Raw genomic sequence first — 23398 nt, forward strand, 5'->3', positions numbered from 1 at the left:
TTACGGATTTCGAATATGTATGATGTGTACGACTCATGGTTATTTTGTGTTCTCTATGATTGATAGTCACGGAATGCTGAGTCCAGTTATCCTTCGTTTCTGAACGTGTGCGTCTATGGATAAGAATTACAGAGATCTAGCAGTTAGCTCTCTCTCTCTCTGCCTCTTTAAAAAAACATCCACGTTATTTTGACTTGTTACCGACATTTGTCTTCACGTTGGAATAAGATAGAAATTCAAACATATTTTAAGTTTGGTAAAAAATGACTGAACATAATGTTGAGATGCAAACCAGCGAAGAATTACAATCCAATGCGAAGAAGTCAGGAAAAAGACGTCAGAATAGCGAAACTCACATGGAAGTAAGAGGTTATGTTACTACAAATTCTTGGGTTCTCCTTATTTTTCGTCATTATTTATCCATAACCAGCTATTGTTTTATCGAATATTAGAATATTAATTCTTGCTGATTTTCAGGTCGATACGGTAAATGGTATCGAAGGGAAAACGAAAACTAAATCTTCTGTAAAACGAGCTAAAAATGTCCAAGGTGGAGAACAACGGAAAGTGAGTATTCGAATGGTCATTTCACGATGATGTTCACATTTCAATAACATGTTAAAATAATTGACGTGATTTCTTTAGGTTCCAGTGCCTGCGCATAGATACACACCGCTTAAAGAAAACTGGATGAAGATCTTCACCCCTGTTGTCGAGCATTTACAGCTTCAAATTCGGTTTAATTTGAAATCTAGAAATGTGGAAATTCGTACATGCCCCGATACACCTGATATATCAAATCTTCAAAAAGCTGCTGATTTTGTGCGAGCATTCATTAATGGTTTTGAGGTCGAAGATGCATTGGCTTTATTGCGGTTGGATGATTTATTTGTTGAAACCTTCGAGATCCAAGATGTGAAACCACTGAAAGGTGATCACTTGTCCAGAGCGATAGGCAGGTTAGCTGGCAAAGGAGGTAGAACAAAATTTACCATTGAAAATGTAACAAAAACAAGAATAGTTCTGGCTGACACTAAAATTCATATTCTTGGATCTTTCCAAAACATACAACTTGCACGAAGAGCAATTTGTAATTTAATCTTGGGAAGCCCCCCATCAAAAGTTTATGGTCAATTGAGGAATGTGGCCGGACGAATATCAGAGAGGTTGTAACAAAACTTTTGGAGTCAAAACTTCATAGCAATCTTTATTTTCTTTTTTTCACCATTTCGATAAAAACGTGAACTCTATCAGTGATAATAATTCTTTCATATTCGGATTGACTAATTGTAACAGATAAGCAAATTTTCATTTGCTTCGATACAGACTGCTTACGTATAATGTGTATTTGTGAATAACTTTTTTTTCATTACTGTAACAAATACTTCGAAACTATTGTATATAATACAGAAAGAGAGGAATACACATTGTACGTTTTGTCTACGGAAAAAATTATTTACTATATTTTCTCCTTCAATTTCCACAGATAATGGATCTGTCGTAATAATTGTGAAACAGGTATCCCGTGCGAGTTCCGATCGAGTATGTATGACGAATAATTACATAATACTCTGTATCAGCTGGACGTTGATAGGTATATTAACAATACTGGTCGGCACTCGTACCAGTTAAATAACTCTTTACTCTGATGCAAGAAGAAAATTGCAGAGATTTTTTCTAAATTTATATAAAATTTCATTCTTTACTACTTTCAATATTTACAATAGTATTTGGTACTTATATTTTCGTGGCACTTTGTTAATTACCAGTCTACCATCGTAACTCAGTGATGCGAAAGTCCAAGGGTCAGCAGACGACCATTCAACTCCATAAACACTGTCTTCATGTTCCTCGTACCTTCCCACAACGCCATCTTCCATTCTGGAATTGTCAATTGTATAAAATAAAATTTATCTTCGGAATTGGTAATAGATCTGTAAATCGATGCTTGACCCAAACTCGGCATTGAGCCTCGAGTGCAAGTACCGTGTGTATAATTGAGTTAGCTGAATTGAAAATTTTTCATGAATCCCAATACAAAATACAAAAAAATTTAATTGAATCTGCCTACTTGTTTTTGTTGGACCCATCATCGGTTTGTGCTGGTTCGTCTTCGCTTGAAATGAGGTGACCGAATGGTTCTGAAGAAATAGATGCTACACTGCATAATATTACCCGGGAATCACTACTAGACGTCAGAACTAATTGGTCGTGGAAACGGTTTATTCTAATACTCCAAACCCAATGAGAATGCTCCATTCGTGACATTACAGGCTCGGATGGCTGACGAATATCCCAAAATTTCATATAGCCATCGTCACCACAGGTTGATAAGATGTACTGGCGGTTAGTGTTAAAATCTAGATCCCTGCAATGTCATAAGTTGAAGATATTAGTACTGAATTTGCAAAATTAAGTGAACATATTTAGAAGTGTTGCTTGATATTCACCTTATAATTTGAGAGTGAGCTGACTGTATTGCCCACGCCTGATCGGTTGGATTCCTGAAATCCCAACCACGCACATGGTTGTCATTTAATGTTACGAACTGATTGCAAGTATTATGTGGATTCCATTTACCAGTGGTAAACTTCGGTTGACCTTTACTAGCCAAGGTCCCTTGCGTAACTGCCTAAAATTTCGTGAAAATAACATGAAATTCATAAATTGATATCATCATCAGCTCATCCGCTATCGATTTAATTATCGATTAAATTGCAAATTGCACCATCAATAGTAAAGGAAAATACCTTGGGACCATTAGCTGCTAGATCCCAGAGTACAAAGTTATTGTCAACGACAGAAACAACTTTAGTACCATCCGTTGGATGATAAGAAATTATTCTAAGATCACTTCCATAAGTGGTTGTATCAATTTCTGCTTCATTTCCAAGTTTTTGGATTTCGTGTGTGTCAGTTTCGGTGGGAGGTAATTTCCATACAGCTCCTTTCATCTGACAAATTCCTTCATCTGAGGAGTTACGTGTTTATCAGAATTATTCAGGTTTTTGTTTTCAAAAGTCGGTGTAGCGAATAAGTTGCCCAATGATCACTCACCGTTCAGAGTGTTGTAGCAAGTAATAAAACTTGATGGATCGGCGGGAGAGGCCTGTAGGTTCCATATTTCTCCAATTGAGTGCTGAAAGACTTGCGTTTTTAAACTACCCGTTTCTTCGTCAAGTTCAACTAAATGTACTTGATTGTCGTGAAACTTCAAAGATTGCGTTCCGACCAAAAATCTCACGACATCAGCTTCTGCCGTTTGAGGTGCTAACGCTCTAGCCTGAAATAAATGTGAAATATTTTACTTATGGATTTGTAATCAAAACATGATCGTCGAGTGAGAATCATTCAACTATACAATGAAACCTACAACAATTCATTCGCAATTTTCTGGCATTCAGATTCGATGAACGTCAGGTTAGGTTAGGTTAGAGTTTGTTCGATTGGTAAAGTTGAAATGTGTCAAATGAACGTAATAAGATAAACGTTGGTGGATTAACCTTCTTACTTGAAACTCGAGGCCATATATTATTGGATTGTCAGTATCCATATTTCGTAGAATAAAATAATTTCTCTGGGTCGGTGTCACTGTTGACAGGTGTCAAAACACACCATGCCGCAACAAAAGGTCACTAACGTACAGTCATTGAGGTTAAACCCAACAGAGATCTCGGCACGTCATTATTTTTTTTTTTTCCTCATATTGTGCAAGAGCTTTAAGTATCGTCTAACTATGCAGAAGTTAGACAAAGATGTCAGAGGTGTAAAATTTCCTTTCAACTTTCATCTGATGGGATGAAAAGTTTCTTACTTCCATAAGTTCTATGATTGTCTCCTTACTCTTAACGTATATCGTATCTAAGCTCTCCAACCTTTTCTTCAACTTCGAATCGTGTAACAGATCCTAGTCTCACCAGATGGCGCAGTCGTGCCACAAACTCCGCAGACGCCAAGCGTCTATCTACATGTGCCAGTTGCTCCTTGCCTGACGCCGCGATTCAACCTGGATTCACACGCATACGCACACGAAGAGCATTCGTACGCACACATAGAAGGTTCCCCCACCCTTGAAAGAGTCGAAGCAGCCGTCGTGGGGTCACCAAATAAATTATGTCAAACGGACCACAGTGGCCGAAAGCCGAACGCAAACCCGTTGATTTCGAGGGCTCCTCGAGGTGTATTGCATTGCGGGCGAACTTTTAAAACGGTTATATAATATGTCCGAGTAGCATCGGAGCCTTGTGCGTGGGTGCAGTGAACGTGTCTACACCTGTGCACGATATTTAACAGAGTTATGCTGACGCCGCCGCACCAGTTGTAAGTAATACCCAGGATTCAGACTGTTTTTTTGTATTAATTATTAAGCCTTCGTCCCTGTGACCGATACAGGTTTACCGTCCAACGAGCCCAGCGTCTGTACCGAGGATGTTAAAAAACCCGATATAAAATCACATGTCACACTGTCCTTCTGTGCAGGGATGAGAGTATACCTGCGTGTGAGTCTCGCTATACTATTGCGGCGTTGTTTTTAATCCCGTGCAGTTACCTGTTTGCAAGACGGTTGGTTCCATTTCTTCTGCAAAGTTTTTCGCGATAGATATTCCGAGCCGTTGAATGATGATCTGTAAAGTGTAATCTTTTATTCCTGCGACTATTCAAATGATCTGACCTTTCTACTACGATGAACGTGTTTGTATGTATACGTTTTGCAAAAGTAAACAGTATTGCAAATAAACTTAAATCCTGCGGGCATGACGTCACGTTAAATTCAACGAAGGCGGAGTAGATAAAATCCCGGTTCATCAACGTATTGTGCGATCTTCTGGAACTCGTTATGTCCTTTGCGGTGATTAACATTGTTGTTTGGATTTCAAAATTTCGCCGTTAGCTCAAATCGTCAGTCATATTTGCGGTTGGAACGAATTACATGGAACTTGGTAAGGATATTTATTGGCAATTCAGCAATATTAAAAGGAAAATATCAGAACAATGTGCATATATGTGTTTCAATTAATGCAATTTATCGGTTTTGCCTTAAAAAATTAAACTGTTCGGCTTTAACGCTCATATGCTCGACAAATAAATTTGTCTGTATCGGTAACGGATACTTACTATTGTATGTATAGCTGGTTTAGGCATCCTTCGACTTAAAGCATCCTCTCTGTAACACGTTTGTTATGTTCGTTTATCAACGGTTCGCGTAATACAAATTATGGCCATGACGTCGCCCAATTTCAGAGTGCAATTTTTGATAATTTTTTAATGATACTGGATTTATAACTGTTACACGTAATTTTTGTAATATTCAAGCAGCGAGTAGGGCGGCTAATTGCCCGGGACAGCTGTACTTAAAGTTTCTATACTACATGCATTAAAAATATTGTCACGCGTCGATAAATACTTTTGCTCGGCTATTAAACGAGACGTCGTGGAACTGCAAATTAGTATCTACTGACAATCATTACGGCTGTTTAATTATACAGGGCGAATATCTAAGGTCTGGATTAATCACCTGGGAAGCCTTGTGCTAACGATTATTGATCTATTTATTCATCCTATCGATTGTACATATATTTATATATAGTAAGAACGGGGAAGGGCTAATGGATATACGAAAACATCGATTACCCAGTGAACGAGGAGAAACTCTCGTTGATTTAATGTGTTTTGAAAAAATTTATGCAAGTTTTTCTATCATCTTTTTTACGGATTTCGATCAAGAGTCAACAGTTGATTCGGAGACTTGTTATCTTCATCGCCTTCTCGGTATACAGGCTGAATTATTATACCCTCGATTATACGCGGGAAAACCCGAAATAGCGATCAAATATTTATAGCAACCAGGAAGAGAAGTTTTGTGTTCACAAAACATTGTACATACGTCTATCGTAGAAAATTAAAAAACATTTACACAGTAAATTAATTGTATTTATATACGCAACTATCAAAGCTGCGGAAATTTGTTAGCACAGTTTGGCACACTTTCCACTGTCGTGTGAATACAAAGTTTTTCATAGAGTTATTATTTAAGAAATTTATTTCATCGAATTGACAGAATTGAAATGCAACGTTTGCAGATATTAACTGACCAATAATTATAATTTATAATGCTTATGCGAGTCATTCGCTACATATTGTTCTGCTCCAATTCACCGTATGATCATAAAGTTTGTAACCTCCTCGTATATCTACGTATTAAAACTCTTTGTGCAGTTATTGTACTTGAGTTGGATTCAATTGTATCAAATTAAAATGTGGCGTCGCTCACTCTGTCGGTATACATATTCAACAATACCAACGATAATAATAATTGGTACGCCCGATCCTTCTGTGTAGTGTCAGTGTTTCGATTGGATATATTTTAAATTGATCTGCATAATATGGAATGGGTTTGAATTCACATGTCACCCAAGCAGTAGAAGCAGATGTGAATTCCCCTCCGTCTAATAAATTAACGCAAGTTCTACTGTATAATACCACCCTGTATATATATATATATATATATATATATATATATATATATATATATATATAGATATGGGGCATTCCAAGCGAAATCGAGAAATCATTTCCCTCAGGCCGTCAGATCCTTGCCTAATTTTTTTTCGCATTGATTCTATTTCAAAGAAAACCTAATTTTTTTGAAGAATTTTCTCGCTTCTTCGGGTGGCGCGACGATGGTTCTTGTGTCAAAAAGGGATAACAGAGAAAACACCATTTTTTGAAGTTTGGAATTTTTTCCACAGATTTCGGATATTTTTTGAAGTGAAAAAAGTTATGCAAGGATCTGATGACCTGAGGGAAATGATCTCTCGATTTCACTTGGAATACCCCATATATATGTATATATATATATATATATACACATACACAGAGTGCAGCAGATGGGTTTTATTAGCCTAAAATAGAAAATAAAAAAGTCTATAGGATTCATGAAACTATTATAGAGAACTCTGGTGCGAAGACGTCAGAACGTACGACGGAAAATGTGTCGGTAGCCACGAGCCTCCGACGTCGCTAACGCTGCCTGATAAAATTGTGAATATAAGGTGAATTCTACCTTGATCCAAGAAGCACCGGGCTAGGAGCTCGAGCCTCGCGTGTGTCGTGCGGGACTTTTGATGAATGGTTATGGGACTGAAGGGAGCGAAGCACGTGCTCGGAGGTCGAGCCCACTTTAATCAATAAAGTAACACCGTAAGTGCGGACGATGTCTGCTTCCACAGTTTTCTCATATTTTCTTCGATATTTGATACGTAAAGGTCCAGCAAATTAGACGACCAACTTAAAATCGGGTCGAGTAACTGTGGGCTGTTGGTAATTAGGTTAAAAGTTACTTGCGGGACGCGGAAACAAGTGTTTTAAGTAACAAAGCGAGAGGTTCTATTTTTCCTCCAACACCTTTTTTCCTTTGTGCATTTATGTATTATCATGGCACTTTGGTATATGTATAACGTTACTGGTACAGCCTGAAAAAATGGTGAGAATAAATTATAAAATCATAAATAAACTTACACTGTTTCCTGCATCTTATACGCGCTAGAAACAGAGCGTAACATTAAAACATGTCAGCATACCTACATTTGCCTTAATTAATTACTGACGAGAAGAACGAATTTTTATGCGCTGACAAATTAGGTTTCTTTCTAGTTAGATATTTCTATATATATATGTATAATCATGCTGTAAAAGAAGATCGTACTGTCTTGTTGCTTGTGTACTATTGGTTACTTAATTCTTCTACAAGGCAGTGGGAATTTTATTATACAAAAACATATAAAGAAAACAAAGAAAATGAAATACTACTTATCCTAATTATAAAAAGCGACTTTATAATTGACATAATTATTTCCCGGGTCAACCTCGAGTGAAATTATTATAACGAATTCGTAATTGCTTGGTACTTATTAACGATGATTGCTGATGCAGAAGCTCCAGTTAGGCTATAAGATTTCCATATAGAATTCAACTTTTTAACAATGGCTGTGTTTGAATTGGAACTTGTCTTTTTTCAAGTTATAGTGGTTTGTTTATTTTCTCTTTTACCCGTAACTCTATGGCAAGCGATAGCCACTGCACGCCTAGATACACGACATCGTTTGATTCAATTACTGCATTCTGTTACTCAATCTCCAGTACACGGTATGTTTTTTCGTTTTCGATGTATCGTATCTCGCAGCAGTCTGAACCATGAACCCTGAACCGTGGCAGTGAATCTAGTCGACGGATTCAACGAAGTAAAACATTACACCTAGAAATTGCTCGGAAAAATGACAGAAACTTTACCTTATATCTGACTAAAGATTAAGAACTCAATTTCAAAAGTCACGTTGCGTTAGCAGCTCGAAAATCGATTGCTCGAAGCATTGTAGAAGATTACGAAATGCTTTTCATAAACTTCCTGAACCGTTGGGCTATATATTATTACGCATATATACAGTGTGTATGGCAAAGTTGATAACATTGGAAACCGAGTCTAATAACGTTCAGAAGAGCACCGAGGAAACCGTTACGTCATTCTGTAGGGACCAATAGGCGAAACAGTAAGACTTGAGTGTTGCGAAGAGTCATGCAGACCGTGATATAGACGCTTAAGATGCAAAACGAATTCAATTACTACGGATACTGTAACAAACCTATGAAGAACATCAGCTATGGCTTTGTCAGACGCGAAATCGAATTACGTGAAATGCTTCTAATGGTTTGACTAATGAGCAACAGGATATCGGTGTGCTCGAAACATATTATTACATGTAATAACGATTAAAAAAAATTTGAACCTCGATCATAGATCCTGTAAAGAAGAAAGAAATGAACATAGTTTTCACAAACCGATTATACTTGTATGCCATATTTTTTATCAGGTCTCGAATTTAAAAAAATTTTCTACAATATTTCGGTCTACATATTTCTACCTTTTCTATGATAATTACATAATAAATAATTTCGAAACGTGGGCATTATTTAGAAGCGACTAAATGATATTGCGCAAGTTACTGTGAAATCGAGTTTTTATCCTTGTCCATTTTAACTGACAATCCATTCTACGGCTGAGCCTATAAGTACTAATTCATTACGATCGCTTTCCAATTACGTCGTAGATATATTTACGGAACGGCTCGTGATGCTTAACGTGTGTTGAGAAAATTTAGAATCAAAAGTATAAAATGAACCTAAAAATTTACAGCCAAGTTTGTTCTACAAGCTCGTGTAACACAAAATTAGTTGATCTATCGATTATGGAAGAAATTATCTACACGCTATTTTTTCCTGAAACTGTCTTCGTCTAGAAAATATCCACTACGTGAGGCTCCCGCATGTACTGGACGCGAGTTCCAATTCGTATCCCTCGTCCATTAACTGGACTTGGTAAACTCTTTAACTATAATTACAGACATTTGTCAGACGTATTACAGTATTTAAATATATATGCAGTTACACCTGGCGATAATCAAATAATAGGTATAACGACCAGTTAATACAGGAATATGAAAAATGGATTCACATTTCGTGAAAGAGGTGATTAGTATTGGATATGTTATTGCGCGGGCGTAACGACTGTTAAGTATGTATTAGCGTTATGGACACGTGTAATAATGCCTTGTCAAATAAAGCGTGAACGAAATTTATTCCAACTCAATTTGTTCTATCCATAAAAGCATATTATTTTCTCACGAATATATGGTAATGCACCTTGCACGCATATGTCACGCATCTCATTCGTCGTACCTGCATTTAATTACGGTAGGGATACCTTGCCTCCGTTGCTATACACGTGTTATTATAGTCATGTGAATGGAATTGAATATGGAGCCATAGGCGCTTGTACAGTTCTTTGAATAATATGCAACATGCGATGTACAATATACGTGCCACGTGCAGTATACCTATGATAATAACTCAATGTCTGTTGAAGAAACCGGGCAGGTAAAACATTTAGAGTTTAAGTGTATGGCGTTGCGTTTTCGTGTCTCACGCGTTTTCATATTATACCTACGTAGATTCAACTCCTACGTTATAACGTGATTCCGAGTATGGGAGAAAATTAATAATTACTATTCAACACACCGCGATAGCAGATCGTGTCTTCATCTTATTCATTTCGTTGAACGAACCGTTATTGCAAATACGAAGTCGTGTCATGATCACTCCTTGCTGGAAGGTCCGAAGCTATGTCATCCTTAAGTGGAATACAAACTCGCATTCCATGGATTCGAATTTTGAAAGTAACGGAAAATCGATGCGACATTTCGTTCAGACAAAAGTATATTCGAGTAGAACGAGGCTGAAGTTAGCAGTCAGAATTAGCAGCCAAACGTTCTAATGTTCATTCGAATAAGATAGTAAAGTTCTAAAATCAATGAAAACGTTTGGTAAACCAAGTATAACGTTACAGCGTACAATCAAATTCCTTTATACATGTAATACAACAAATTGTGCATATCCATGTGACTGCATATCAGTCAAGAAATATAATGTTCTTTTTTCAACGGTGATACTCTGCTGCATCGACAAAATCGTATTGCTGGTGCAAACCTATTGTTGACGAAGCAATAGATTATATTCGTTAGCGATCAGATTGCGATAGTCCAGCAGTCTCCACGTGCCAGTTCATTGACGCGTAAAATACCGGGAGAATCGATTGTGAAGTTATATGTTGCGTAAATTGCTCCCATCAAATATCTGAAAAACTTTCGAACGGGTATTCTAAATTCCATTTCCTTTTCCGTTACATCGTCATGTTCTAAGTTCGCGACTTCTCGGATCGTGGCTCAAATTACTCTAAGGTACTTTCCGACAAACAGCATACACAACAGAATTGTCCGTGCGCGTGTTTCGACACGCGTAAAAAAGCCTGAATTATTAACAATTGCCATTAAGACTCGTCTATCCGTCTACTAGCGATATACGGACTGGAAAAAAAGTTTCAATCATCCCTTTTAAGTACGCTGTATCTTGAAAACATTCAACGTGAACGAAGACCTCGTCGCTGTAGCCAACGAAGATTTCTGTATTAGGTACTTAGTTTTCGGTTGTAACTAATTCATTGCACGCTGTCACGTAAGCGAGATAAAAATATTACAGGGCCTCAAAACAAACCCTCTTCTGTGTCGAACACCCCCAACTCCCGAGCGTGCTGAACTTGCCCTTTAGCGTGACTTTTTTTACACGCGGTTACCGTTTTGGCAGGAGGGTGCGACATTTGTGCGAACCCAGCACACACTTCGCCCTGCATGGTCCAATAAAATACACGTTCGACATATATCGGGTAGGCGTGTTTAAATTCGTATTTCGCTGCTGGTCCGGAACGGAGAACTGGCCAATGGACGCCTTAGTCTCCAAGCTTCCGCGGCCTAAGCGTTCGATAAACCTACGGAAGTTTTTCTTCCCTTTCTTTACCTTTTTACTTCTCTTTCCTGACCTCGACGTTGTAGCGTAGGTATACTCGTAATATCTCATCTCGTGCTGCAGCAGTAAACGTGTAAATGCATACGCCTGAAACAGCCTGTACTGTAGATATATATCTTGTCGTTATCGTATAAATATTTAATGCGTGGGGGATCTTTTGTGGGCGAAGGTGCGCGGCTAGATCGATTTGAAAATAAAGGTATCCATGCTATACCTATATCCATCCATCTATCTATCTATCTTTTTGTATGCCTACCTTTTCGTTTATATTTACTCGCACGGATGCATTCCACACTCCCATTTCAGGTTGAAAATCACTTCGTACTCGTCACTCGGAACAGGCCAGTGTAATTTACACGTGTGTTAACCTATCTTCTAGCAGACATAACAAGAAGGTAGACACCCACGTGGTGGGAATTCCTTAAGTACGCAATCAGCCACGGTTACAGGCTTGCAGTAAGCATAGTTTGAGGGTACAGACTTTACAGATTTTCCTCTCGATCGGAATAAAACTACCAGCGAATAAAGTTTATTGATGATATTATCAAATCGAGGTCATCATTTATTTACTTAACTAACAATAAGAAAAACAATGAAACGCCCTCGTTCTACTTGGAACTTGGACAATGCCGATCACTGTTCGCGTTGCGTTTTAAAAACGTGCATCTAATTCCTCTGAACCGATACCTTGACTGTCCTGTGGTTCTTTGGATCTTCTGCGCCCAACACAACTTGCAAATACAAGGGTGTACATCCTTCCTTAAAAGCAATACATGTACAAGGAGGTTATCTTGAAAGGAAACGCTTCCCGCTACTGTGCAGGCATACCGTGGTATCACTGTAGACAAGAGTTAGGTTGCGTGTGCTCGGTGATCATTTCCTTGAATAGATAACCTCTCTGTATGCCTGTATATGTATTTAGAATCGAATCTAATTTCCTGTCCGAATAGCTAGCCTCCTCGTATGTGTTGGATAAAAATTGTCATAAAAAATCATCATTATTGAACTTTTTCGAAATCTCGAAAAATTGGTTCTCAGATTATGAATGTGTTATCAATTTTAGCTGTTCGATAATTTGAATTTCCTGCGTTCTTTGTTTTCGTAATTCAACTTCAGTGTTCGATCAGGATTTATCATATATCATTGATCAGTCGTTTGGAATTACGGTAAATATAATTCGACGCTTCGCCACTACCCGCAAGCAGGTTCTTTCACTCGAGAAGTGACACCGGTGTTTCGAAAAAAATATTAATAAAAAACTTGAATCGACTCATTGTGTCAACAGTGAGCTCCTCGACTCTCTCCGGATCAAGGACCACTCGAAATCCCTGCGTCAAATGGAAGCTTCGAGGGGTGCTATTTGACAAAATCCTCATGCGCTGGCATCAGGCGCAGAATATTGATTTCAATCAATCCCTGTGATTGAATTATACTTTTTTCGTCATATTTTATTTATTCTCTTCATACATTTCTTGTCGAATTAACACATCTGCTCAAAAATTGTGATCACCTTCACGAGTCTGGTTTCTTAAATCTCATAGTTCATTTGAATTGCTCAATACTTGTATTCCCATTCTTCTATAAAATAATATGCGGCTATTGTCAATTTATTCAAGTATTGCGTAGACATTAACTTGGCTGCAATATTGCGCGGTCAATGGGAAAATAGCTCGAATAAAGCAGTATAATTTTTTAGTCCAATGACCGTTTCCTTCACCCCGCGATCGTCGCAGTTGCGCATATATGCTATTTACGAGGATAATATATATGAGTATAATTTCTCTGTCAGGGGCTTTGGAGTGGGTAGGTAATGTCAGAGTGGAACACTGACATCGCAGGTTCTGCCTGCTCAACCAACTACTGTGAACGCGGAACGTCGGGGTTCCTGGCCTACGCGTGCATTCGTTTGAATAAATTCTCAGCGCAACTGGAATTGTTATTCCGGCCTTAGTTCTGTGAAACCAGCTATAAGCTGCAGTATGTAAACGCAGCGCATGCACTTGTCGCCTGCGAACGCCGGTCCTAAAGCCTTTCAGTCAAGTCCTGACTAGACTCACTTAAATCTTCGGAGGATTGTCCTCTGCTGCTGATGGTCCCGTTAAACGTACGTACGTGCAGTCTCTCCTGCCAGGCAGTATCGAATTCACCGCGGAATAAAGGATACACCGGCATTACAACTATCGGTGTGGCAGTTATAAATTTTCTTTTTCTCGCCTCTTCTGCACCTGCATTGCAGGTTCAGGTGGAAAAAATTCTCTACATATCCTAACCACTTTGAGAAGTATGGAAGTTAGGGTAGGAAAAAGCCTGCCTGAAAAAAGATAGTCTTATGAATCAAGTGTATTGCATATGGTAACGGATAGCCTGGCTGGCTGATTGTGAGTCCTGGATAAAAAAGGCAGTCCGCGTATTCAGAGGTATCTTATGCACCGACGGACTTGGGTTGAATTTACTGTCGCGAATGTGTAAATTACTGGTCATTGGTTACGGAAATCAAATATCCAAAAATGAAGTCAAATATCTGTTTGCACAAAAAACGGTGTTGGTATATCAGCTGATATTTAGTTGCAGTTAATAAATAAATTTCTTATTTCCATGCTCACAACAGCAGATTCAGTTGGCTGCATCCAATGTTTTTCTATTATATGCAGTGCAGCACAAAAAAAAAAACGTTTCTTTTCGGTATTGTTTCGTTGAACAATGGATTATGCGATGGTAACTAAAATAATGGAAGTGATGTGACGTACTGATTACGAATAAATAATGTATGATGTTTTTTTGTTATATACGCATCGGATTACGCTTTCGAACGCTGTATCGGTATGCATTATCATCAATTTGAAATTCACTAGGTGCAGATATTGAGTTTCAGCGGATGTGATTTTAAATAAAAAACCTTGCAATCAAATTCAGGACTTTGTAAAAATAAAGCATGTGTGAACTTTTTCTACGTATTCATATTACTCAATAGTTGAAGCATAAGCAGCGAATCAGTGCAGATTGAAACTACTGATGTTCTAATTCCACATCAAATTCAATTAAACAAAAACCAGAAGAAAAAAATGGTGTCTGACGAACAAGTTGAAAATGTAGATTTATTTATTTTTTTTTTTTTTTAGGAATTGTTTCACGCCTTTCAGATCTCTGTATTAACTGGATTCAATTTCTCTTCGTTCGTTGTGCCAAATAGCCACATGGAACTAATTGCGATAAAAGTCTTATCGAAAATGCACAGTTAGGTTGCGTTCGTTTCTCCGATGCTTCAGACGAACTTCACAAAATGCCGTCGACGCGTCTGTATAATCGCACATGGTGTAATATACCGCCGCGAAGTTGCGTCGTTGAGAATTCGACGCCTGCATCCGTTTTGCTGACTTGTTTCATAGAAACGTGTACACGGTTCTCTGTCGAGATATACCTATTTTACTGTCGTGCGTTGAGCGTGTGAAATCCGGCATCCCGGAGGCCTTGTCGTGCAATTGACGTAACTACATAGTACAATGTACACACGGAGTACAAGTTGAATATTTGGGTTTGTGTGCCCTTTGTTTGCCCTTTGTTTGCCCTTTATTCCTACGTACTTTGACATACATATACGTACACATTATCGATCTGTTCCAATTCACTTTTATTCCCTTCGGTTGATTTCCCTTTTTTTTCTTTCGTGACAACAGAAGTCGACACCAGAAGTGCGTACCTGTACAGGTGGATCACGTGTAGCCGTGCATTCGCACGAATTTTTAAAAAGCTGTATTTTATCGCGACCAAACAATTCCCTCGTTTCTATACAGATAATTTTCTGCGGTTGCATTGCCTCATCGTTACGGATCTGTGCAGGTGAAAAAAGAAACGTTTGTCGCTTCCCGCGCCGTTAACAGCGAGTGCATGAAATATACGGTGCTGAAATGTATGAGAAAAAAATTACACTTTGATAGAAAAATACAAAACAGCTTAGAACTTGATCAGCTTTTCATCCTAGGTATAACCAATTTCGATTCATTTATTTATATGTAGCTCATTCATGTAGGTATGTTTGAGATTCCTCTCTCATCGTGCTAATCAGACTTACCGTTCACCTGCTTCAAGTGTGATTGCAATCGTAAACATGAAATACCGTTTGTCGTGGTCAGAAACACGTCATCGTTCTACAATCCGAGGATGTAGATCCTAACTTGTGTTGTTAGATATTTATAATATAAAATAATAAATAGTATAGGGTGCTTTAAAGAATTGTTCAATATTTGGCAATTTGCCTTGGTGTGCGACAATGGGATGTATAATAATAACTGGTTCGTTCGCTTGTCTTTCTTCCTTGGCTCAATCCATACTCGTTGACCCATTTGCTCGTTTGACCATAACGACAATTCGCATGGGCATGAATTTTTAGTCAATCCAATATACGTGTGTATACCACCTCTTTACGATTTACGCGCAATTCTATTCTTTTGTCGTAACTCACCTATAAACCGACTTTCCGCTCCAGTTTATATGATCTACGTCATCGCGCGTCACGAGGCATATGTCGTATATGTATAGGTACATAGATATAATGTACATAATCGGTCAATTTAGGAAATTGGTAGAAAATTATTGTACCTATAGTTAAAGGCGTTTACAGTTATTTTCGAACGACTAGAAGTTGCTTGTTCGAATATGAAACAGTATTATATTAGGAATGAAAGGAAGGAATAAATAAAGAATATCGTATCTCCCTTAGCTTCGAATTTCAACACAGAAACTTGTGTAAAAATCCAAGGGTTCGTATTTTGATTACGTATAGCATTACATTAGTCCGATTACATCTTTTTACACACATTCACATTCACCCTGCATACATATATATATGTATTATTTGTTCTAAATCCTTTGAACTTTTTTATATGCTTCAGGGGCAGAAGATAGCGTGGAAATGGGGATGAAGCGTTGCGCGGTTGAAAGCGGAGTGCAGGTCGATGCGGTGAGCGGAAAATCCTATTGAAGTAGAAAAACAAAAAAAAAAAAAAAAAAAATATACCTTAAAAGACAAAGAAAAAAAACAATGATGACCGCCATGGCTAGACTTCCGTGCAAGCAAACCTTGCCGTCGCAGCAATCGGGTGTCAATAGCTTTGGCACCAGGGGATACTGGGACACGCAGGTCATGCAGCCGACACAAACAGCCCAAACGAATCAGCAACCCCAGCTGGCGACAACGCTCTACGTCAGAAGTAACCGTCACCAGGGTGATTACGCGGGTGAGAATACCATGACAATTCAAAATTTACAATTTTCATTTTACATTACTGGTTCCCCAGTGACTGCAATCTAAAAAACTGTATCTTCATTTTTTTCGCATTACTTGTATTCAGTGGAAAAGTTTACACGCGGCAACGAACCAAGGAGTAGTTTTAAACGAGGTGAAAAAAGAGAAATTGCAATTTCACAGTTGGAAAGAATGGTGATATGAATGACAGCTGAAAACATTAATTGTTGACGAATGCGTTCTCTTATTCACTGTCATGCACTTCAATCCAAAGCCAGACGTCACTGTCACACTTTATACGTATATATAGACATATACGACCTCATTACCTGTTAACGATAGAATAAATACCTAATTTAGGCTATGTATATAGTACAATTTGATAAGAGTTCTTCAAGTTGAACAACCTTTCCATGGACTGACCAAGACTTCTTGGTAGTATTTTGTGAAGCATGTACTTTATATTTTCGGCACTGCAGATTTCACGTCCTTTTAAGATACTAATTTGCCTTTTAGTGAGATATTGAAAAATTCTAGCAGCATTACACTTTTAAAATACTCTGTGGTATGACCTTAAATGTCTCTCGACTCCTGGGTAACCATGGTTTATGGTTTGGGCATGAAAATGAGTTGTGTATGTACGCTCATCGAAGTATTGTGCGCCACAAGTAAATGTATCTGATTATCATCCAATACCCTTCCGTTCAACTTAGCTTATCAGCCGTTTCTTATCGGTGACCCAGGACCTCTCGAGGAAAATGTCCGGCACAAAACCTGGTGAACGATTACACATGTGCCTTTACACATTTTCTTCGCATATCTATATCCATAAATAGATACCCGTGACCTAGACAAATTTGCGCGATTAATTTCATAGATTTTTTTCCTTATAAAAATAAACGTTCGACACATTTACAGACTTTTATTCTCACCCGAATTCTTATCTGCAGGAACTTGATATTACAGAGTATGACACATTTAGCAACAGCTTTGCTTGCAATGCGTCTAGTACATTGGAATCGCAGACGGACAGATATACCAACGGAGTAACATAAACAATCCGTCACACCCCCTACTGTTCCCAGAACCCCTAAATTCTAGCTGGGTGGATTCCTAGACTGCATGGAGAAAACGGGACACAAAGACGTGCCTTGTGCTTCTATTTTAATGTAGTCGCATTGTTTAGTGCGACAAACTGTCGTTGTAATAATGAGAAGCGTTTTGAGTCATAGTTCTGATATGATATAGGAAAGCCCTCGATCGTCTACGCAATTTGGGTTCTATGTTGACACTAACAATTCGACGCTGAATGTCTTATCTGATTGATTTTTTCGCTTATATGTAGGAAAGAGGAAAAGCGCTGTAGAGCTGCTTCAAGAATCCAAGGCGTTTTACGTGAAGAGCGAAACGGTTTTGGATAGGAAACAGGAGCTGAAAAACAGCGGTCACCTTCAAGTTTCACAGTTAACCGCGCCCGGGGCACCACCGCGACTTTTGCGGAAGTGTAGCAACGCCGGAACCTGTACCATTCAACCGACTTCTCCACAACTTCCAACACCACTGACACCCCCGTGCTGTTGGTCTAATTGTCACGACCAGGATAGACGTAAGCCATTATTTCATATAACCTACTTCCTTGTTATGTAGGTACATGACGTTTCATTATAATACAAAGGATGATTTTGAGTCATCAAGTCTTATCTAAGCCCGGGAGTGGATGGGTTTCAAGAACTCGTCTCTATAAATCACGTTCAATTTTATCCTCACTACTATTGTTGCGGAGAAGAAAAAAATTGAATAGAATTTTGGTTTTGGAATAATCTGAAAGTGAGTCAGGAAATTACCGATCTCAGTGCATGTAATCGTCCAGAATCTGTAAGGAGAAAATATTTACGTAAGAAAGGGAGTTGTTTGAGCTTGAGCATGTGATAATGTTAGCTCGAGTAAAAACATTGATAAAAAAGAATGAGGCACAGATCCATAAAAATGAATTGGCTCTTTTCGAGCCAGCTGGTATAAGGCTGCTGTTTGTACTGTCAACTGATATGCCAGGGTCTCTTCCTGCGTGCATATGTATACACAAACGGCAGCTGGGAGTCTATATAACGCAGCATGCGGTGGCTACGCGTAAATAAACCGATCGGTTAAACTGGTAGACTTGGAATTAGCCATGTGTCCGTGGCAATGCACGTATCATACATACGCGCATGGTAGGTAAATACATGGGGGAAAATCGGAAGACATACTTTTCGCCTTTTTTTTTATTGCAAACGTTCATTTGATCATTATTTCGATATGTAATTGTTATATAACAACTATCACTTATCGTTTCATCAATAACTCATCTTCGAATGGCACTTGCTTACAACGATATATGTATGCCGCGGTAAGCTTACAATTGAAATCTCGAGTATACATCTCGTACGTACTACAGATACCGCCAGATTTCCAATTACGACATTGAAGAATGAAATCGATGTCTCATTATGTATTGCGATCTCTTGTATTCAATGTGGTATGAAACGATAAAATTCACGATACACGGTGATTGAATGTACCCTTGTCATCTTGAATGAAAGTACTAGTCTTGTAATACTTTTTCAACTCTGATCACAATATTGATCCCAGAAATTATCAATCACGACAAATGTTTCGTTTTTATTTTTTATTCACGTCAACTGATATCGTGTATATCACGTATCTCTGTAATATGAGGTACTGCTGGCACGAGCGACGTCTTGGATAAAAGCCTGAATTTTGTACTTGACAATAAGAGTGCACTGCAGTACAGAGAAGTCAACGAATAGGCGAATCCCTGCTTAGAGTGCTTATGTACTTTACACCTTACACAAGACAGTGATAAAACACCTGCAGTGGCGATGACCTCTTCAGCATTCGGCGTTACCTACTGCAGTTGTTAAGCACAAGGTTCTAGTTTTATTGTCACTAATGAGGCGTTTCAGAAATATAGTATAGCCAACATAAAGTGTTTTAAATTCACTTTCATAGTTTCTATTTTGTTCAATTCGCTTTGAAACACAGTTCTTCTATCTGGATTTATATAATTCTCAATCATTCGTCGTGGAAAATCCACGACGTGTTGTGTAAAAATAGGTCCAAATTTCGCGAAGTATTACGCCCAAATGCAGCTTTACAAAAAAAATGAGCTTGTTACTTTTTTACCTCATGGTCGCGAACTTCCGTCAATTCAAGTATGTATACCAAATTTAGTACAGAGATGATTGTTCACTTGTGCAAATTTAGCAAGTAATTTATCTCATCAATTTACAAAACTATCATGCTGAAGCACCAATTTAGTTAGGCGGCGGAACTTTTTTTCTGCATAGACTCCCTGTCGAACTAGTCAAACATATATCAACAGATTTCGAATCGACTCAAAAAATAAAATATAATTCATAACAGCGTGAATCAGTTCAATTCTTTTTGTGGTCACGTACCATTGAGTTTAAAATCCTTCAAATTGAAATTCGGCCAACTGTTTTTATTACTGCATTGGTTATAAGAATAATGTATAAAATTGATATGATATATTCAGTTGAAATACCTCTTTTAAAATGACAATCTTATAGCTTGTTAAGTGTAACAAATTGATTTTTATTTTCATCGAGTGTTATGAGTATAACGATGGCTAAATTTTCCTCAATACTCTTTTTCCAGCTGACGGATTATTGAGCCCACAAAGATCGCTGCCACCGCCCACGTTGCCGCCGAAAAGTCCTCGACTAGTCCCAGTCCCTCAAAGACGCACAATATCCGGTCCTCCCAGTGGCAACGGAAGTGACCAGTTGCAAACGAAGCTTAGAAGGCTTCTAAACACTGACAGCAAAGAGAATGTTTTCTTTCCCGATACGGCACCACCTTCGTCGCCACTGGCTCAAGCTGCGAGGGAAGACAAGTTCAGATATTCACCTGGAGGTCCGGGGTCCGTCAGCTGTAGAGAAGATGACCGCAACTTGGTAATATTTTCACTTTCCAATGTTAAGGAAGTGGTGAAACGATATCGCACAAGTTATAAATATCGTCCGCCGTATGTGCGATCGAAGGCCAATTTCTTGACCGCCTCGCTTAACAGGATTGACACCGGATATGGGAAGCAGGAAACAGGATATTGTATATAGTCCGGTATACCGGTACTTTCTGTTAGTATGTACGACGCGTGTGCAGGTACTTGAAGCGTTCATATGTCGACACCTACGATGCTGTTACGATATGCGTGTAGACATTGATCTATTATCATATCCTAGAGTGATCGTACATTATAGTATGAGCACGTGCGTGAGTGTGTACGTGATGAAGTGGCCATCATTCCCTGCGTCGTCAAAGAATAATTGACCGATTGTACAGGATGATAGATAGAGCACGAAATGAGCTGGGTGTCTGCTACTGATAGGGTACAAAGAGACATGATAGGTTCACTAACCAGAGCATAGGAGCTGTTTGGGCTGCTGTCCGAACGTTATAGGTATAACAGCTGTATGCATATTTAATGAATGTTGTAGCCACGACAGACACGTCGCGATGCTGCGAGTTCTTACTCCAAGATTTTCAGCTCATCTTTATGATTTAGTCGACCCTCGATAGTCGATACAAGCGTATATCCCCGGAAAATTAATATTTTTACGAGAAAGCTCGTCAAAATAGGATTCGTACTCGCTCTTGCATAAGAATCCATATATCTGCTAAAAACAATATATTGGAAATTACGTCCTTCTTCCTTGATCACCATCAATTCTACAAACATTTTAAGTACTCAACATTTTGGAGTAAATCCTTTGCCAACACGACAGAATTGTATCTGTATTATTTCTCTTTGTTGATTTTAGCATGGGGCACCACTCGATATTTGCTTCAAATTTGGTAGAAGCAATTCTCACTCCCATTCGGCCGGAAGGTCTGGAAAGAAATCAAGCAATTCGTTGCCTGCTGAAACAACCGTGTGTCACAAGTCACTTCCTGATCTTCACTGTACCAGTACGAGAAGTCGTGCATCTCTATCTCCACATTCGCCATCAAAGTCATCCTCTAAACCATCAGCACCCGGGCAACAACAAACGATTAATAACTGCCCAGATTGTGAAACTAGCTCAGATTATTCGGAGCATAGCTTCAAACGAGATGCCAGCTGCTACCAAAGGTAATTGCAAAAATTTCTGTGATTTACTATGTAGAAATTAGACGTGCAAGAACTCTTACATTTCCAAATCTATTACGCAATAAGAGCATCAAGTTACTTTCAAGGAATTCAAAAAAATTCGAAAGAATCATCAGAAAACAAACATACATGTACATACTTACTTGGAATTCTGTATTAAACAAAACTGATAGTAATTTGGATAGAGAATTTTTACCTGCGCAGCTGCATTTTACTCAGAAAAAAAATTATGATTTGGAATTTTAGTTCTAGGCATATTAAACGGTCTTTGGGCTCAGGAGGTGCAGATGCAAGTAGCGTGTTGTCATCTGGTGGTCGAACCCAGAAATCTTCAGGATCAAGCAAATTGAGTCATGGAGCAACGGCAAGAGATTCTGGTGGCTCTTCCGGTCACTGTACGCATCGCAGCGAGCCTCCACCTAGAATTCAAGTGAATATTTCATTTCTGCAAAAAAATTACTTTCAGGCCAAGAGTGAAATTTATTTTCTACTGCTGAAGTTTACTTGTTTATCATAGGACTGCTGGAGTCATATTCGTAGAGACAGTGGAGCTTCGACACAACATTCCACAGAGAAAGATAGATCAAGAAAAAGTAGTTATGGAAGTTGCACGCCGCAATCTATGGTGAGACCATATACACCAGATTCGGAAAGCAGTAATAGTCAAACAGACTTAAGCCCAACACGAAACTCAAGGTATTATCATCTATGATGGATGATATGTGACTTAGACCAAACACGAATATGCTACATCATAACAAATAAAATTACTGTTGTGAAACTTGGTTTTTGGAATATTTCAGGTTTTCAGATACTTGGAAAGAAGAAAGGGGCAGACCAATATTGCGATCGAAGTCAGATATCAGCGACCGCTACTGGCGACACGATAACATTCGTTCAAATAAATCAACACATCCAACCCGTTCAGTTGCACAGCTTGAAATTTTTTTCGACCGCCTTGGTCTAGATTCAGACAATTATCATCGAATTACCGAACCAGATTCAAAGTCCTCTTCCCCAGTTTTCTTTGATAGCGTTAGTTCCGTCGATTCTGCACTGGGAATGTACTCATGGGCTGGTAACAATCAAACAAATCAGTGGCAAAATAACAATTGCAGCATTGGAAGAGGAGGAAATGATGATTGCAATCAGAAGCCAAGTGATCCACCGAGCATAGTGGAACGTAATGCCAGGATCATTAAATGGCTTTGCCAATGTCGGAAAGTGCAATTTGGTTACAGTTAAACCGGTTGACAGCCAATACATTTTTGTTGAAATCAGTCGAACTATTGCTATTTTCCACTTTTTTTTTTTTTTTAATACACTTTGTATTTGATAGTTGATACTCAATTCGATTTAGGTGAGTAACTTACATTCCAGAATAGCGAAAAACTGAAATGAATTAAAGTTATCTTGTTCCTTTATCTCATAACAGAATGTTTATATTTCTGTCAACATTAAGCGCGAGCTTTAACTTCAGATATCAATGACTCATTTGACGATCCCCTAGTTTATAGGATTTTATTAAAAATGATTCATTTGCTTACCTTATTATTGCATATATATATAGA

At 38.4% G+C, this 23398-nt stretch overlaps 3 protein-coding genes across 6 annotated transcripts; 2 read left to right on the forward strand and 1 right to left on the reverse strand.

Moving 5' to 3' along the window:
* The first annotated feature begins 224 nt into the window (after positions 1-224).
* On the forward strand, positions 225-1427 carry LOC124407611 (RNA-binding protein pno1). The gene is made up of 3 exons (XM_046883908.1): positions 225-362; positions 478-567; positions 646-1427. The coding sequence occupies exons 1-3, from the start codon at positions 264-266 to the stop codon at positions 1171-1173; spliced, it is 717 nt and encodes a 238-aa protein (XP_046739864.1). The 5' UTR covers positions 225-263; the 3' UTR covers positions 1174-1427.
* LOC124407584 (serine/arginine repetitive matrix protein 2) lies at positions 233-23097 on the forward strand. Of its 4 annotated transcripts, none has more exons than XM_046883864.1 (8): positions 233-369; positions 16361-16646; positions 18000-18260; positions 20333-20631; positions 21499-21809; positions 22074-22257; positions 22345-22523; positions 22631-23097. In XM_046883864.1, exons 2-8 carry the CDS (start codon positions 16451-16453, stop codon positions 23070-23072), a joined length of 1872 nt encoding a protein of 623 aa, XP_046739820.1. In that variant the 5' UTR covers positions 233-369; positions 16361-16450; the 3' UTR covers positions 23073-23097. The 4 variants fall into 4 exon arrangements, with proteins under 4 accessions (XP_046739820.1, XP_046739821.1, XP_046739819.1 ...); XM_046883865.1 differs by lacking the exon at positions 233-369 and adding an exon at positions 4068-4320 and having other exon boundaries at positions 16302-16646; positions 22080-22257; XM_046883863.1 differs by lacking the exon at positions 233-369 and adding an exon at positions 4071-4320 and having other exon boundaries at positions 16302-16646.
* LOC124407597 (EARP-interacting protein homolog) lies at positions 1683-3669 on the reverse strand. The gene is made up of 6 exons (XM_046883888.1): positions 3512-3669; positions 3058-3283; positions 2751-2971; positions 2451-2632; positions 2072-2368; positions 1683-1881 (listed from the first exon to the last, which is right to left on the reverse strand). Exons 1-6 carry the CDS (start codon positions 3551-3553, stop codon positions 1719-1721), a joined length of 1131 nt encoding a protein of 376 aa, XP_046739844.1. The 5' UTR covers positions 3554-3669; the 3' UTR covers positions 1683-1718.
* Positions 23098-23398: the final 301 nt, after the last annotated feature.

Source organism: Diprion similis, chromosome 6 (assembly GCF_021155765.1).
Source record: "Diprion similis isolate iyDipSimi1 chromosome 6, iyDipSimi1.1, whole genome shotgun sequence".
Lineage (NCBI taxonomy): Eukaryota > Metazoa > Arthropoda > Insecta > Hymenoptera > Diprionidae > Diprion > Diprion similis.